The sequence below is a fragment of the Siniperca chuatsi genome, linkage group LG18, assembly GCF_020085105.1.
Source record: "Siniperca chuatsi isolate FFG_IHB_CAS linkage group LG18, ASM2008510v1, whole genome shotgun sequence".
Lineage (NCBI taxonomy): Eukaryota > Metazoa > Chordata > Actinopteri > Centrarchiformes > Sinipercidae > Siniperca > Siniperca chuatsi.
Window position 1 is genome coordinate 28131430 of NC_058059.1, and position 15078 is coordinate 28146507.

Below are 15078 nucleotides of genomic sequence, written 5' to 3' on the forward strand. Positions count from 1 at the left end.
CCAGAGGGAAAGCTAGTTTTGTCGCACTTGCATAAGAAACTAATTCAGACAGTCTATGTGTTGCTCAGGAGCCTGCACAGACAGTACTTTAAAAGGCAAAAACAGCATCATTATTAGGCCAATTACAAGTGATGCACATAAAACAGGGACAATAAATTAGACGGTGAATAAACAAAACTCCAAATTAAATCTGATGTCAAAATTATATATCTAATATCACAGGCTACATCATACAGTATATCACACATTATTAGAAGCAGCCTCTGATCAGCTTATTAATCTTACTCCTGTCACTGGCAAAATGCTGTTACCCCACAGTACCGACCACACATTTACAGACGTGTCAAGTCCCACATGGGTTCAAGTCAATAGCCAGAATACAAATCTGGCAGTGCCTAATCACCACCCTGCTGATTCTGAGGACACCCTAAGGGGACTGCACTGGGACACATCATCAGTGACGCGACCTGGGGATGATCAGGGGTTTCAAATCTTGGCTTGTGTCCCAGAAGCACTACCCCACAGATCACATGATGGCCAACATCAGAAATACTCTACAGAGTGAGCGGGTCTCCTGATTCAACATGCTTGTTGTTATCGACACATTGCTTTGACTTTGGAAAATGAAATTTCAGCAGTCTATAGTACATGGAATCTCATTTTATCTGTATCTTTAAATGCATTAAGTAATCACTGAAAATGGGCTATGGATTCACATAGTTACCCCTAACCTGATGCCTGAATGTTCCGTCTAACATACTGTGGCCTAGAGAAATGGTTATTTAAAATCCAAGCAACTGTGCAACTGTGCAGGTTCATACTGGTCAGTTTTGAGGCCGTGATGTGAAGTATATAAAATGCACATGAGAAATCAAAACACGTAACATGTACATGTACATAATGTTTAACACGTAAAGCAGTGTGTCATCAGCACCACTTCTTCTATACACAAACTGCACTGGATGCTGAAAGGGGAAGACCTGTGTATTAACAGGTACAGGTAACAGAGACAGGTAACGTGTCATTAAAGAGTCATTGAAAGTCAGTGTTTCACTGCCCTCTCTGGTTGAAAGCCTCCAGTCTGTTGTACCCATCAGTGATGACCCCGTGTGCTGACACACCCTGGAGTACTTTTCTACATCCCCACAGCGAGGTGAGAAAGTGCTCTTTGAAGCTGACCAACATGTTTTCTCTTGGGAACTGGCAGATAATGTTTTCCACAGCTCTGGTATTACACATAGCAATAGGAGAGAGGATGGTGAAGCACAGTGTTTCTACCTGCAGTGAGGTTGACCATGGAGGCGGTGCCTGCTGTGATGGCATCCACCTGGGAATGGATCTCATGTTTGGACTCATCCATCTTGTTTTTGCGCCAGGCTTGGGATGCCTTGAACAAATAAAAAATTGGTCTGGTGACAAAGATCTAAAATGGACTGTTACAGTACTCAGATCAATCCACTTGGACTCAGAAAGAAGGGGAGTTAAAGCTCACAGCGTCTGTTCCCAGAGGGGGCAGGGTATCAAAGTCATCCAGAGAGGCCTGGGCAGCCTGGACAGCCTGCATACTGGAGTTGATGGTTCCAGTCAGGGCTTGCTGTGCTGAAGTCTGTGGACACACAAGAGTACTGTCACTAATATGACCTACTGTGTTATAGTTAATACCATTTCTAAAATCTGTTGCTGCTCTCAATATCAATTATATCACTATATTTAAAATATTTTGGAATCTGTTTATATCTGTATTTAGCTGTTAAAGTATAAGTCTGTTGTTATTCTATATTTTATTCTTCTTATTGTCAACAAATTCCATGTGCAGACCCAAACCAACAATGTGCAAGTCCGTCTCTCAATACGTGGCTCTCAGCTCCGAGCCCATTGGTTCCTGCTGAAGACGGAAATCTTTAAATATATAGTTTGATGTTTAAAAAGGCTCCGTCGTTTCCTCAAACAGCTGCTCGCTGTAGCTTTTATCAAACCAACAGGAGGAAACAGAGCATCTGTTGGGGACTATTTCCCACGGGCGGATGAATCCACATGTGGTGCTGTAGTGAGTGTTTGGGGCAGCAGGACGGTGTGTGTGGGACTGAGTCAGAATAAACTACAGTGTGTGTGTTCACGGTGATGGAGGAACATGTCACCCAGAGCAACAGTGCTGCTCACTGATGTGTTTTAACAGTTTGTGGACAATGATGGAGCTCTGTGGCTCAGAGGAAGGAGATCCACCAGACTGTGACACACACACACACACACACACACACACACACCACCTGTTAGCAGACACGTTCGAGGGGGGTTTGGTCTGCACATGGGATTTGATGACAGTATGACTAACCTTCTGACTTTACTTTCAGAATTTACTTAAGGCTCAGAATTTTGACTATTTCCCCAAAAAATGACTTAGAACTTATGACCTCCATCCTTTCCCAACCCTCCTCCATACCATTAGTATGGTTACACACCATTAGTAAAATATTCATTTTGCTACTGTAAAATGAATATGTAAAATGACTGCTGGCCTCCACCTAGGGACTACAGATGAAAATTAGCTTTAGCTATATATGGTGCAATAAAGTATTGTGCTGTTAAATAAATAATACAAATGAAAAACGTACTGATTCTGTTTGTGGTTAAATCCTTTTCAGCAAAAAAACAAAAAAATGCAAATTACACAAACTAACTATGGTTCAGTTTTGTGAAACAAAGGATCATTGAAAAGTCCCAGCCAGTTGGGTACTTGGCCCACTGTACTTTCAAATTCATCACAGGATTCATGATGTGTTTCATGTGTTATAATCAAGTTCTTACAAGTACAGAAGAGATGCAGAAGTTTGACCACAGTTCAGTTTGGGTCACATTCTGCCAGTTAAAGCCTTTTGTGATATTTGTCTTGGTTTTACCAGTGGAGGCATGTGTCCTCGGTGCATCTGTCCACTGGTGATATGCTGCTTGGCCTGAGGCATGGTGCCCATCTGGAAGCTCTCTGGACCTCCAGCTCCTGAACGCATGATGGCTGGCAGGGCCACTGAGCCTGTCTCCACCTTGCCCACCTTGTTGAACTGCTGCTGCAACAGTGTGGACCTGGAGTGATGTTGGAAAGAAAAGGAAGAGAATGCTAAATGCAGGGTTTCCCCCAGGAAATTGGGGAACTTGAGGTAGTCCCTCCAGCACTCACACACACTTACTTTTTGGGTGACACAGAGTCTTCCAGCATGGTTGACTCCTCATCTCCTTCCAGGCCAAAGTGGTCTTTGCTCTTTTTCTGTTAAAAGACAGTTACGACATCAGTGGTGACCACACTGGACCATACACATTTTACACACCTCATTTTAAAGGAATCCTGATTGAACAAAGGTTGGCCATCAGATCAGAGGACCTTAGAGACCTGCTGGCGATACAGGGCTGCAGTAGATCTGTAATGTAGGCAGAGCTCTATAAGTGATCCCAAGAACCTTGGATCAGCCTGGATTCTGAATTTGATGGAGCAAGTGAGGAGAAATCGAGACATATTGGAGGCCCTGGTCAAAAGCTTAGCCGCAACATTTTACACCTCTTGTAAACGATCCAGGGATGCTTTGCTGAGGCAGGTGAAGAGGTCACACAGAGTTACAACACAGCTCCTAGATGCAGTTTGCCAATTGTTTTTCTATAATAAGGAATGCACCTCATGTGACCTGCAGCAGACAAAGGTTCACTTTTTTTCTCTCTCTGATGGGAGACTGAAGAAGAGGAAACTGGAGAGGGGCATCCATGATTTAAAAAATCAAGTTAGTATACCTTAAACCAATACATTTTACCATTGTAGTGTATAATGTTGGTCCCATATTCATGCTAACTGTTACCTTTTTGAGGATGATGTCGATGTAACCGGCAATAAGCTGAGCTATCTGCTCTCCCTCAGTGGTCTGCACAGAGTAGTAGCCATCCTGGTAGTCTCCAAAGTCCTGAAAACAGAACAAAGGGCATCTTTGACCTTTGTTGCATCTGTTTGCTTAAAATGCAAAGAAAAACAAACACATGCAGTAGCTTACATTACAGTAATTTGAGATTACATTGCATTGGGTGCTTCTGATTGGTCTGAAAGGTCTCCTTGTTTCCCTCACTTGCATCTTATTCTCACATCTTACTCACTCCCACGCAAGAGTTTGTGTGAGGACAGAGGAGTCGAGGAAACGTCATTTGACAAATAAGACGTCGTTTCCTCATCTGAAGCAGCGTCAGTTTCTGATGACGACAGCTGGACAACAGCTGGATCACAACAAAGCTGGATCACAACACATCTGGATCACAACACAGCTGGAACACAAATCAGCTGGAACACAACACAGCTGGATCACAACACAGCTGAAACACAACACAGCTGAAACACAACACAGCTGGATCACAACACAGCTGGAACACAACACAGCTGGAACACAACACAGCTGGAACACAAATCAGCTGAAACACAACACAGCTGGATCACAACACAGCTGGATCACAGCTGGAACAAAACACAGCTGGAACACAGCTGGATCACTGCTGGATCACAACACAGCTGGATCACAACACAGCTGGAACACAACACAGCTGGAACACAACACAGCTGGAACACAGCTGGATCACAACACTGCTGGAACACAGCTGGATCACAGCTGGAACAACACAGCTGGATCACAACGCAGCTGGATCACAATGCAGCTGGGTCACAACACAGCTGAATCACAGCTGGATCACAACGCAGCTGGATCACAGCTGAATCACAACGCAGCTGGATCACAACACATCTGGAACACAAATCAGCTGGAACACAACACAGCTGGATCACAACACAGCTGAAACACAACACAGCTGGATCACAACACAGCTGGATCACAGCTGGAACACAACACAGCTGGATCACAGCTGGAACACAACACAGCTGGAAAACAGCTGGAACACAACACAGCTGGATCACAACACAGCTGGATCACAGCTGGAACACAACACAGCTGGATCACAACACAGCTGAAACACAACACAGCTGAAACACAACACAGCTGGATCACAACACAGCTGGAACACAACACAGCTGGAACACAACACAGCTGGAACACAAATCAGCTGAAACACAACACAGCTGGATCACAACACAGCTGGATCACAGCTGGAACACAACACAGCTGGAACACAGCTGGATCACTGCTGGATCACAACACAGCTGGATCACAACACAGCTGGAACACAAATCAGCTGGAACACAACACAGCTGGAACACAGCTGGAACACAACACAGCTGGATCACAGCTGGAACACAACACAGCTGGAACACAGCTGGATCACAGCTGGAACAACACAGCTGGATCACAACGCAGCTGGATCACAACGCAGCTGGATCACAACACAGCTGAATCACAGCTGGATCACAACGCAGCTGGATCACAGCTGAATCACAACGCAGCTGCTTCTGATTGGTCTGAAAGGTCTCCTTGTTTCCCTCACTTGCATCTTATTCTCACATCTTACTCACTCCCACGCAAGAGTTTGTGTGAGGACAGAGGAGTCGAGGAAACGTCATTTGACAAATAAGACGTCGTTTCCTCATCTGAAGCAGCGTCAGTTTCTGATGACGACAGCTGGACAACAGCTGGATCACAACAAAGCTGGATCACAACACATCTGGATCACAACACAGCTGGAACACAAATCAGCTGGAACACAACACAGCTGGATCACAACACAGCTGAAACACAACACAGCTGGATCACAACACAGCTGGATCACAACACAGCTGGAACACAAATCAGCTGAAACACAACACAGCTGGATCACAACACAGCTGGATCACAGCTGGAACAAAACACAGCTGGAACACAGCTGGATCACTGCTGGATCACAACACAGCTGGATCACAACACAGCTGGAACACAACACAGCTGGAACACAACACAGCTGGAACACAGCTGGATCACAACACTGCTGGAACACAGCTGGATCACAGCTGGAACAACACAGCTGGATCACAACGCAGCTGGATCACAATGCAGCTGGGTCACAACACAGCTGAATCACAGCTGGATCACAACGCAGCTGGATCACAGCTGAATCACAACGCAGCTGGATCACAACACATCTGGAACACAAATCAGCTGGAACACAACACAGCTGGATCACAACACAGCTGAAACACAACACAGCTGGATCACAACACAGCTGAAACACAACACAGCTGGATCACAACACAGCTGAAACACAACACAGCTGGATCACAACACAGCTGGATCACAGCTGGAACACAACACAGCTGGATCACAGCTGGAACACAACACAGCTGGAAAACAGCTGGATCACAACACAGCTGGATCACAACACAGCTGGATCACAACACAGCTGGATCACAACACAGCTGGATCACAACACAGCTGGAACACAAATCAGCTGGAACACAACACAGCTGGAACACAGCTGGAACACAACACAGCTGGAAAACAGCTGGATCACAACACTGCTGGAACACAGCTGGATCACAGCTGGAACAACACAGCTGGATCACAACGCAGCTGGGTCACAACACAGCTGAATCACAGCTGGATCACAACACAGCTGGATCACAGCTGAATCACAACGCAGCTGGATCACAACACAGCTGGAACACAACACAGCTGGAGCACAGCTGGAACACAACACAGCTGGAGGACAACACAGCTGGATCAACACAGCTGAATCACAACGCAGCTGGAACACAACACAGCTGGAACACAACACAGCTGGAACACAACACAGCTGGATCACAGCTGGATCACAACACTGCTGGAACACAGCTGGAACAACACAGCTGGATCACAGCTGGAACACAACACAGATGGAACACAGCTGGAACAACACAGCTGGATCACAGCTGGAACAACACAGCTGGATCACAGCTGGAACACAACACAGATGGAACACAGCTGGATCACAACACTGCTGGAACACAGCTGGAACAACACAGCTGGATCACAACACAGCTGAATCACAACACAGCTGGATCACAACACAGCTGGATCACAACACTGCTGGAACAGAGCTGGATCACAGCTGGAACAACACAGCTGGATCACAACACTGCTGAAACACAACACAGCTCGATCACAACGCAGCTGGATCACAACACAGCTGGATCACAGCTGGAACACAACACTGCTGGAACACAGCCGGATCACAATGCAGCTGGATCACAACACAGCTGGATCACAGCTGGAACACAACACAGCTGGAACACAGCTGGATCACAACATAGGTGATCACAACACTGCTGGAACAGAGCTGGATCACAGCTGGAACAACACAGCTGGATCACAACACTGCTGGATCACAGCTGGAACAACACGGCTGGATCACAGCTGGAACAACACGGCTGGATCACAGCTGGAACACAACACAGCTTGATCACAGCTGGAACACAACACAGCTGGATCACAACACAGCTGGAACAACACAGCTGGATCACAGCTGGAACACAACACTGCTGGAATACAGCTGGATCAACACAGCTGAATCACAACGCAGCTGGATCACAACACAGCTGGATCACAACACTGCTGGATCACAGCTGGAACAACACAGCTGGATCACAGCTGGAACACAACACAGCTGGATCACAACACTGCTGGATCACAGCTGGATCACAACTGGAACAACAGAGCTGGAACAACACAGCTGAAACACAACACAGCTGGAACACAGCTGGAACACAACACAGCTGAAACACAACACAGCTGAAACACAACACAGCTGGATCACAACACAGCTGGATCACAGCTGGAACACAACACAGCTGGATCACAGCTGGAACACAACACAGCTGGAACACAGCTGGAACACAACACAGCTGGAACACAGCTGGAACACAACACAGCTGGAACACAGCTGGATCACTGCTGGATCACAACACAGCTGGATCACAACACAGCTGGATCACAACACAGCTGGAACACAACACAGCTGGATCACAGCTGGAACACAACACAGCTGGAAAACAGCTGGATCACAACACTGCTGGAACACAGCTGGATCACAGCTGGAACAACACAGCTGGATCACAACGCAGCTGGGTCACAACGCAGCTGAATCACAGCTGGATCACAACACAGCTGGATCACAGCTGGATCACAACACAGCTGGATCACAGCTGGATCAACACAGCTGAATCACAACGCAGCTGGATCACAACACAGCTGGAACACAGCTGGATCACAGCTGGAACACAACACAGCTGGAACACAACACTGCTGGAACACAGCTGGAACAACACAGCTGGATCACAGCTGGAACACAACACAGCTAAAACACAACACAGCAGGATCACAACACAGCAGGATCACAACACAGCTGGATCACAGCTGGAACACAACACAGCTGGGCCACAACACTGCTGAAACACAACACAGCTGGATCACAACGCAGCTGGAACAACATAGCTGGATCACAGCTGGAACACAACACAGCTGGATCAACACAGCTGAATCACAACGCAGCTGGATCACAGCACAGCTGGAACACAACACTGCTGGATCACAGCTGGAACAACACAGCTGATCACAGCTGGATCACAACACTGCTGGAACACAGCTGGATCACAACTGGAACAACAGAGCTGGAACACAACACAGCTGGAACACAACACAGCTAAAACACAACACAGCTGGAACATAGCGGGAACACAACACAGCTGGATCACAACACAGCTGGATCACAACACAGCTGGATCACAACACAGCAGGATCACAACAGGATCACAACACAGCTGGAACACAACACAGCTGGGTCACAACACAGCTGATCACAACGCAGCTGGATCACAACACAACTGGAACAACACAGCTGGATCACAACACAGCTGGATCACAGCTGGAACACAACACAGCTGAAACAACACAGCTGAAACACAACACAGCCGGATCACCACAGCCGGATCACAACACAGCTGGATCACAACACAGCTGGATCACAACACAGCTGGATCACAGCTGAAACAACACAGCTGAAACACAACACAGCGGGAACATAACACAGCTGAAACAACACAGCTGGATCACAACACAGCTGGATCACAACACAGCAGGATCACAGCTGGATCACAACGCAGCAGGATCACAACACAGCTGGAACACAACACAGCTGGATCACAGCTGGAACACAACACAGCTGAAACAACACAGCTGAAACAACACAGCTGAAACACAACACAGCTGAAACACAGCTGGAACACAACACAGCTGGAAAATATCGGGAATATAACACAGCTGAAACACAACACAGCTGGATCACAACACAGCTGGAAAATATCGGGAATATAACACAGCTGAAACACAACACAGCTGGATCACAACGCAGCAGGATCACAACACAGCTGGAACACAACACAGCTGGATCACAGCTGGAACACAACACAGCTGGAACACAACACAGCTGGAACACAACACAGCTGGATCACAACACTGCTGGAACACAGCTGGATCACAGCTGGAACAACACAGCTGGATCACAACGCAGCTGGGTCACAACGCAGCTGAATCACAGCTGGATCAACACAGCTGAATCACAACGCAGCTGGATCACAACACAGCTGGAACACAACACAGCTGGAACACAGCTGGATCACAGCTGGAACACAACACTGCTGGAACACAGCTGGAACAACACAGCTGGATCACAGCTGGAACACAACACAGCTAAAACACAACACAGCTAAAACAACACAGCTGAAACACAACACAGCTGGAACATAGCGGGAACACAACACAGCTGGATCACAACACAGCAGGATCACAACACAGCAGGATCATAACACAGCTGGATCACAGCTGGAACACAACACAGCTGGGTCACAACACTGCTGAAACACAACACAGCTGGATCACAACGCATCTGGAACAACACAGCTGGATCACAGCTGGAACACAACACAGCTGGATCAACACAGCTGAATCACAACGCAGCTGGATCACAACACAGCTGGATCACAACACTGCTGATCACAGCTGGAACAACACAGCTGATCACAGCTGGATCACAACACTGCTGGAACACAACACAGCTAAAACACAACACAGCTGGAACATAGCGGGAACACAACACAGCTGGATCACAACACAGCTGGATCACAACACAGCAGGATCACAACACAGCTGGATCACAACAGGATCACAACACAGCTGGAACACAACACAGCTGGGTCACAACACAGCTGATCACAACGCAGCTGGATCACAACACAACTGGAACAACACAGCTGGATCACAACACAGCTGGATCACAGCTGGAACACAACACAACTGAAACAACACAGCTGAAACACAACACAGCCGGATCACAACACAGCTGGATCACAACACAGCTGGATCACAACACAGCTGGATCACAACACAGCTGGAACACAACACAGCTGGATCACAGCTGAAACAACACAGCTGAAACACAACACAGCGGGAACATAACACAGCTGAAACAACACAGCTGGATCACAACACAGCTGGATCACAGCTGGATCACAACACAGCTGGAACACAACACAGCTGGATCACAGCTGGAACACAACACAGCTGGAACACAACACAGCTGAAACAACACAGCTGAAACAACACAGCTGAAACACAACACAGCTGAAACAACACAGCTGGAACACAACACAGCTGGAAAATATCGGGAACATAACACAGCTGAAACACAACACAGCTGGATCACAACACAGCTGGAAAATATCGGGAACATAACACAGCTGAAACACAACGCAGCTGGATCACAGCTGAACACAACACAGCTGGAACACAATGCAGCTGGATCACAGCTGGAACACAACACAGCTGGAACACAACACAGCTGGAACACAACGCAGCTGGATCACAGCTGGAACACAGCTGGATCACATCTGTTTATATTGTGAACAGATCCATCAAACCACAGTTTGTGAAGTTGCTTACTGAAAGCACAAATACCAGCAACCAGCTATTTATGAGTCGCATATATATTCTGTTAATAATCCAGGTTATGATGAGAATGTCTTTGTAGACATAACTTAGTAGTGTATGTGTTTTAGGGAAAGTATAGTATATACGTCATAATATACTTTCTACTTGACGCACAGGGTTTTTCTGCCTCATAGTAACCGATATTTAATTCAAATGCTGAAAGACAACAGACTGCTCCACTCTCTGACTATCACATTATCCATGAGACGGATTAAATCACATCAAAGAACACAAATAAAATCTAGTTGAATCCATTACTTGTCCCGGTATAAAACTGCAATGATGTTGCGATGTAGTACCAGATTAGTCCGATCAGCTACAAACCAAATGAAAGGTGAACACAGCAAGGATATGAATGCACCTGCATGACCACACATGTTGAGCCATGCGATTTCAGTTACGGCAGGGATCACATGCAATCACAGCATATCATGCCTCAACACAGCTAAAGGGTGCTGTACTGGGACGATGGGAAAGAAGCATTAGGTTGAGTCCAGACACGTTGCAAATGAAACTCATTTCAGCTGCTCAAAGCCATCATGGCATTTTTTCACACTACACAAATGCTGTTACTATAGCAAGTGGAAACTGAGAGCTGAGATAAAGCTCCGATACAGTTTCCCTTCCCTCGGGACAGCAGCTCAGGGTCAGTGACATGTTCTGTCTTTCCATGAAGGACTCACCAGAGTGAAGCTCTTGGGTGAGGCAGCCCAGCGTTTGATGTTGGTCAGGTTCCACTCCTGGATCACCTCCTTGGTCTTCTCGTCCACCCTCATCACACACTCCTTGGTGATACCCAGCAGACGAGGCACCAGTTTGTTCTTGCCCTTCATTTTCTCCTGCAGGAAGTAGAAGGAAACAGTTAGAATGTCCTTACTGTAATAAACTAGCATTGTTAATACATTTGAATTTCTAACTGAAGCATTGTGCTATATGTCCACAATACACATCCACACCCTGCAAACTTCAAATCTGACTATCCATCAACTGAAACTGTATTTGCTGTAGGAGACCGGTGGATTCCTTCTTTTTAACCTTCTACATCAACATGCTGGTGGCAATAAAAATTAGAATATGATTCTGTGTAGGATTTGATAACGCCCAACTGTAGTCACAAACATAGGAAGTGTGTCAACTCATGTAAAAAAACATAGGAGGGAATACACAGAAGTGAAGTAACCAAGGTCTTGTGCAATAGAATGACTATCATATTCACACTCCTGTTTCTCCACCATTATTATTCTCTGTTTACATCAAAGAAATACAACCACATGACTGCTTGGTTGGTCTGGTTTTAAGAATGGCAATTTTGATTGAATTGGCCAATAAGTTTGTCAGCCTGATAGAGAGCATCCTTGTGTTTAACATCTCTGTCTGGATGAATAGGATTGTCAAAACAGCCTGGGGAACAAACATCATTCGATGCTTGTTTTTCTGGTATGTTTGGTTCTAATTGGTTATTTTACGCTATAAAAGGGGGGTTCCTGTCATGATTGACAGCTGAACTCTGCTCGCGATTGACTCGGCCGGGTGTGTGGGCGGGACGGAAGATGAGACGCGTCGACCATCTTTATATACATTTCATACATGTTTAAGTGTTAGCAGCGTGAGTAGTACTCCTGACGACAGACACAAAGCCACTCTGTCCATCTTTTCAATTAAACGGGGAAAAAAACTTCTACAGTTCCTAATCAAATGAATAAAACCCTCTAACCCATATAAGAAATAACATCACTTTGTAATAGCTAATATTCCACTGAAGTGGCTAAAAACCAAGGGGAGTTCATGTAATTCATTTAGATTACTTCAAATCTGTGCCAATGGTGTCGTGACACCATTAAGAACTTCTCAGTAACTTTCTCATGAGTCTTATCAAGCCGCTGTTCTGCACTAAATCAAACAGAACTGTTGAGTGATAACTTTCTTCTCACCTTGACCAGAAAGAATGACACTCCGTAGGTTTTCAGAGACCTGGCCAGCTTCACATAGCTGACTTTGGCCTCGATCTCTGTCATGTTCTGACAGTTTTTGTGCGCCTGTAGAGACGAGAGAAACAATCAGAGGAGCAGCATTAAGTAAGCAACCCCAAATATAAGTCACCTTTCTTAGATTTGTTGCAGCTCATGATTCACGGACATTTGTGTAGTCCTGCATATAACAGTATATCCTGTTTTCAACATGAGTTTGCTATACCACCCCCAAATCTCAGAGCTTCCTCTCTGCTGATGTTTACTGAGTTTCAGTTCCAATATTGGAAGCTAAAACAAAATCAGAGAGTGTATCTTCAAGCAACATTATAACACATGTATGTAGTCTTGTTCATCTAGCCAGGGCTGATGAAGAACCAGATCACCAAGCAGGACAGCGGTATCAGAGCTGACAGGCTCCTGTACCTCCACAGGGTCCAGTTCTTACCTGAAAGATCTTTTTCTCTCCTTTGTTCTTGATGTACTCTTTGGGAAGGAACTCCTTTAAACTGAGGAGGAAAGAGTTCAACTAGAATCAAACAAGCCTCAGGACCATTTCAAGAAGCCAACTCAAAACAGAAATGTCAAATAACAATGGATGTAACCAAACGATAGAAGTGAATATGAATATGAAGGCAGCGCTCACTCCAAGAATCCAGTCTTGTGTTTGGACTCGTTGTGGTCACCAAACTGAATCTGACACTGATAGCCAGCAAACTCACAGGCCTTGTCAAAGGAGACTGGATGAGAGCCGTTCAAAATGTCATCACGGGCCTGTCCACACAGACAGACAGACACACATCAGCCCTCAGAATATCGTCCACCATCATCAGTCAGGAGAACAACTGAAAACTACTTTAATAAGAACAGCCTCAGTTTCAAAAACAACAGCCAATAGCTGTACTGCTTCTCCAACTTTCCTTTTATCCTTATGTATTAATGTATCAGCTTGTATTTAATGAAAAACTACAGAAGGAAAAGTACTGCACATGCATATCCACCTTCCAAAAAAGGTCTTTCTGAAATGGGAGATTTGAGAAAACAGCATTAATTGTGAATAAAGAATTGAATGTCAAACAAAATGGAGACCACCCTAACCCTTAATGCTGATTTTTAAAAGCCCTTTGCTGACTGGGAAAGTGACATGGTCTTTCCAGGAGAAAAAAGGACAAAAGGAAAGTGAAGCATGCCAGTAAACAAAGTCAGGAAACCCAGAGAGAGTTATCAGGTCTATGTGAGCAGTTTGTGTACCTGTACGTAGAGCAGGTTGAGCTGGACGGGGTCCCTGGAGTCCACGTTCTGGTCTGAGTAGAAGAACTTCCTCCTCAGCAGCAACATCTCCGTCTCCTCCACACCCTGTTCCCTCAATGTCCTGCCATGGTCCAACCAGTTCACTGAGGAAAAGCATCAACCAAATAAAGTGACTTAGGAATGGCAAAGACTTACTGGTCCCCGGACTCTCTGTAAAATGTTGACGGAAAAGTGACAGGTGTTTTCAAGATATGTGGCTGAAAATGGTTGATCAGTGCTGCAGGCTTTCCTATTTGGAAAGTCGGAATGTGTGTTTACAAGATACACAATATACAGCGTACTGATGGTGTCGGCAAGCGATCAATACAGCTTTTATTTCAGCTTTACTCTCATGCTATGTTTGAAATGACCCCTAACCTCCCTACAGCTCATTACCATGTATGTGATTCTGTTTCCAGACAGAGGCGGTCTCTGGCTTCAGGCTCATTCAGAGTTATAGAGTGGAGAAACTAAGCAAAGGTAGTGCTAAGTGACATATTCAAAATGATACGTTTATGGTATTAGTATGATATTACAGAGACTGTTTGATTTGTATATCAACACATCCTCTGGACGTTCATGTATTTTGCCAACTCATGCTGGCCAGAGGCAAAGTGAAGGGGAAGAGATGCGTGACTAGTCACAGTGGTCAGCACAATACTCCTAATATAAGGTCACATCATTTAGCTGCTCTGTACTGGCTTCCTGGCTCCTCCTCCTCACATCTGCGGCCGGTTTGTTGAAGGTTCCCAGAAACAGCGGAAAGAAAATCAGGGATGCAGCCCGAAGCTGTGGTAGATACCAGGGAAGCCAGCTCGCTGAATATGTTTAAGAGAAAGCTAAAAAAGTATCTCTTC

The 15078-nt window shown here is 45.7% G+C and overlaps 1 protein-coding gene across 3 annotated transcripts in view; it reads right to left on the reverse strand.

Moving 5' to 3' along the window:
- Positions 1 to 15078, reverse strand: part of tln1 (talin 1) — a 95121-nt gene that overhangs the window by 51547 nt on the left and 28496 nt on the right. For all 3 annotated transcript variants that reach the window (XM_044174870.1, XM_044174871.1, XM_044174869.1), the window contains 10 exons: positions 14183 to 14325; positions 13578 to 13705; positions 13380 to 13440; positions 12896 to 13000; positions 11648 to 11803; positions 3840 to 3941; positions 3183 to 3259; positions 2898 to 3078; positions 1493 to 1606; positions 1279 to 1387 (listed from right to left, as the gene is read on the reverse strand). In XM_044174870.1, coding sequence (XP_044030805.1) covers positions 1279 to 1387; positions 1493 to 1606; positions 2898 to 3078; positions 3183 to 3259; positions 3840 to 3941; positions 11648 to 11803; positions 12896 to 13000; positions 13380 to 13440; positions 13578 to 13705; positions 14183 to 14325 — 1176 coding nt within the window. The remainder of the gene's footprint in view (positions 1 to 1278; positions 1388 to 1492; positions 1607 to 2897; positions 3079 to 3182; positions 3260 to 3839; positions 3942 to 11647; positions 11804 to 12895; positions 13001 to 13379; positions 13441 to 13577; positions 13706 to 14182; positions 14326 to 15078) is intronic.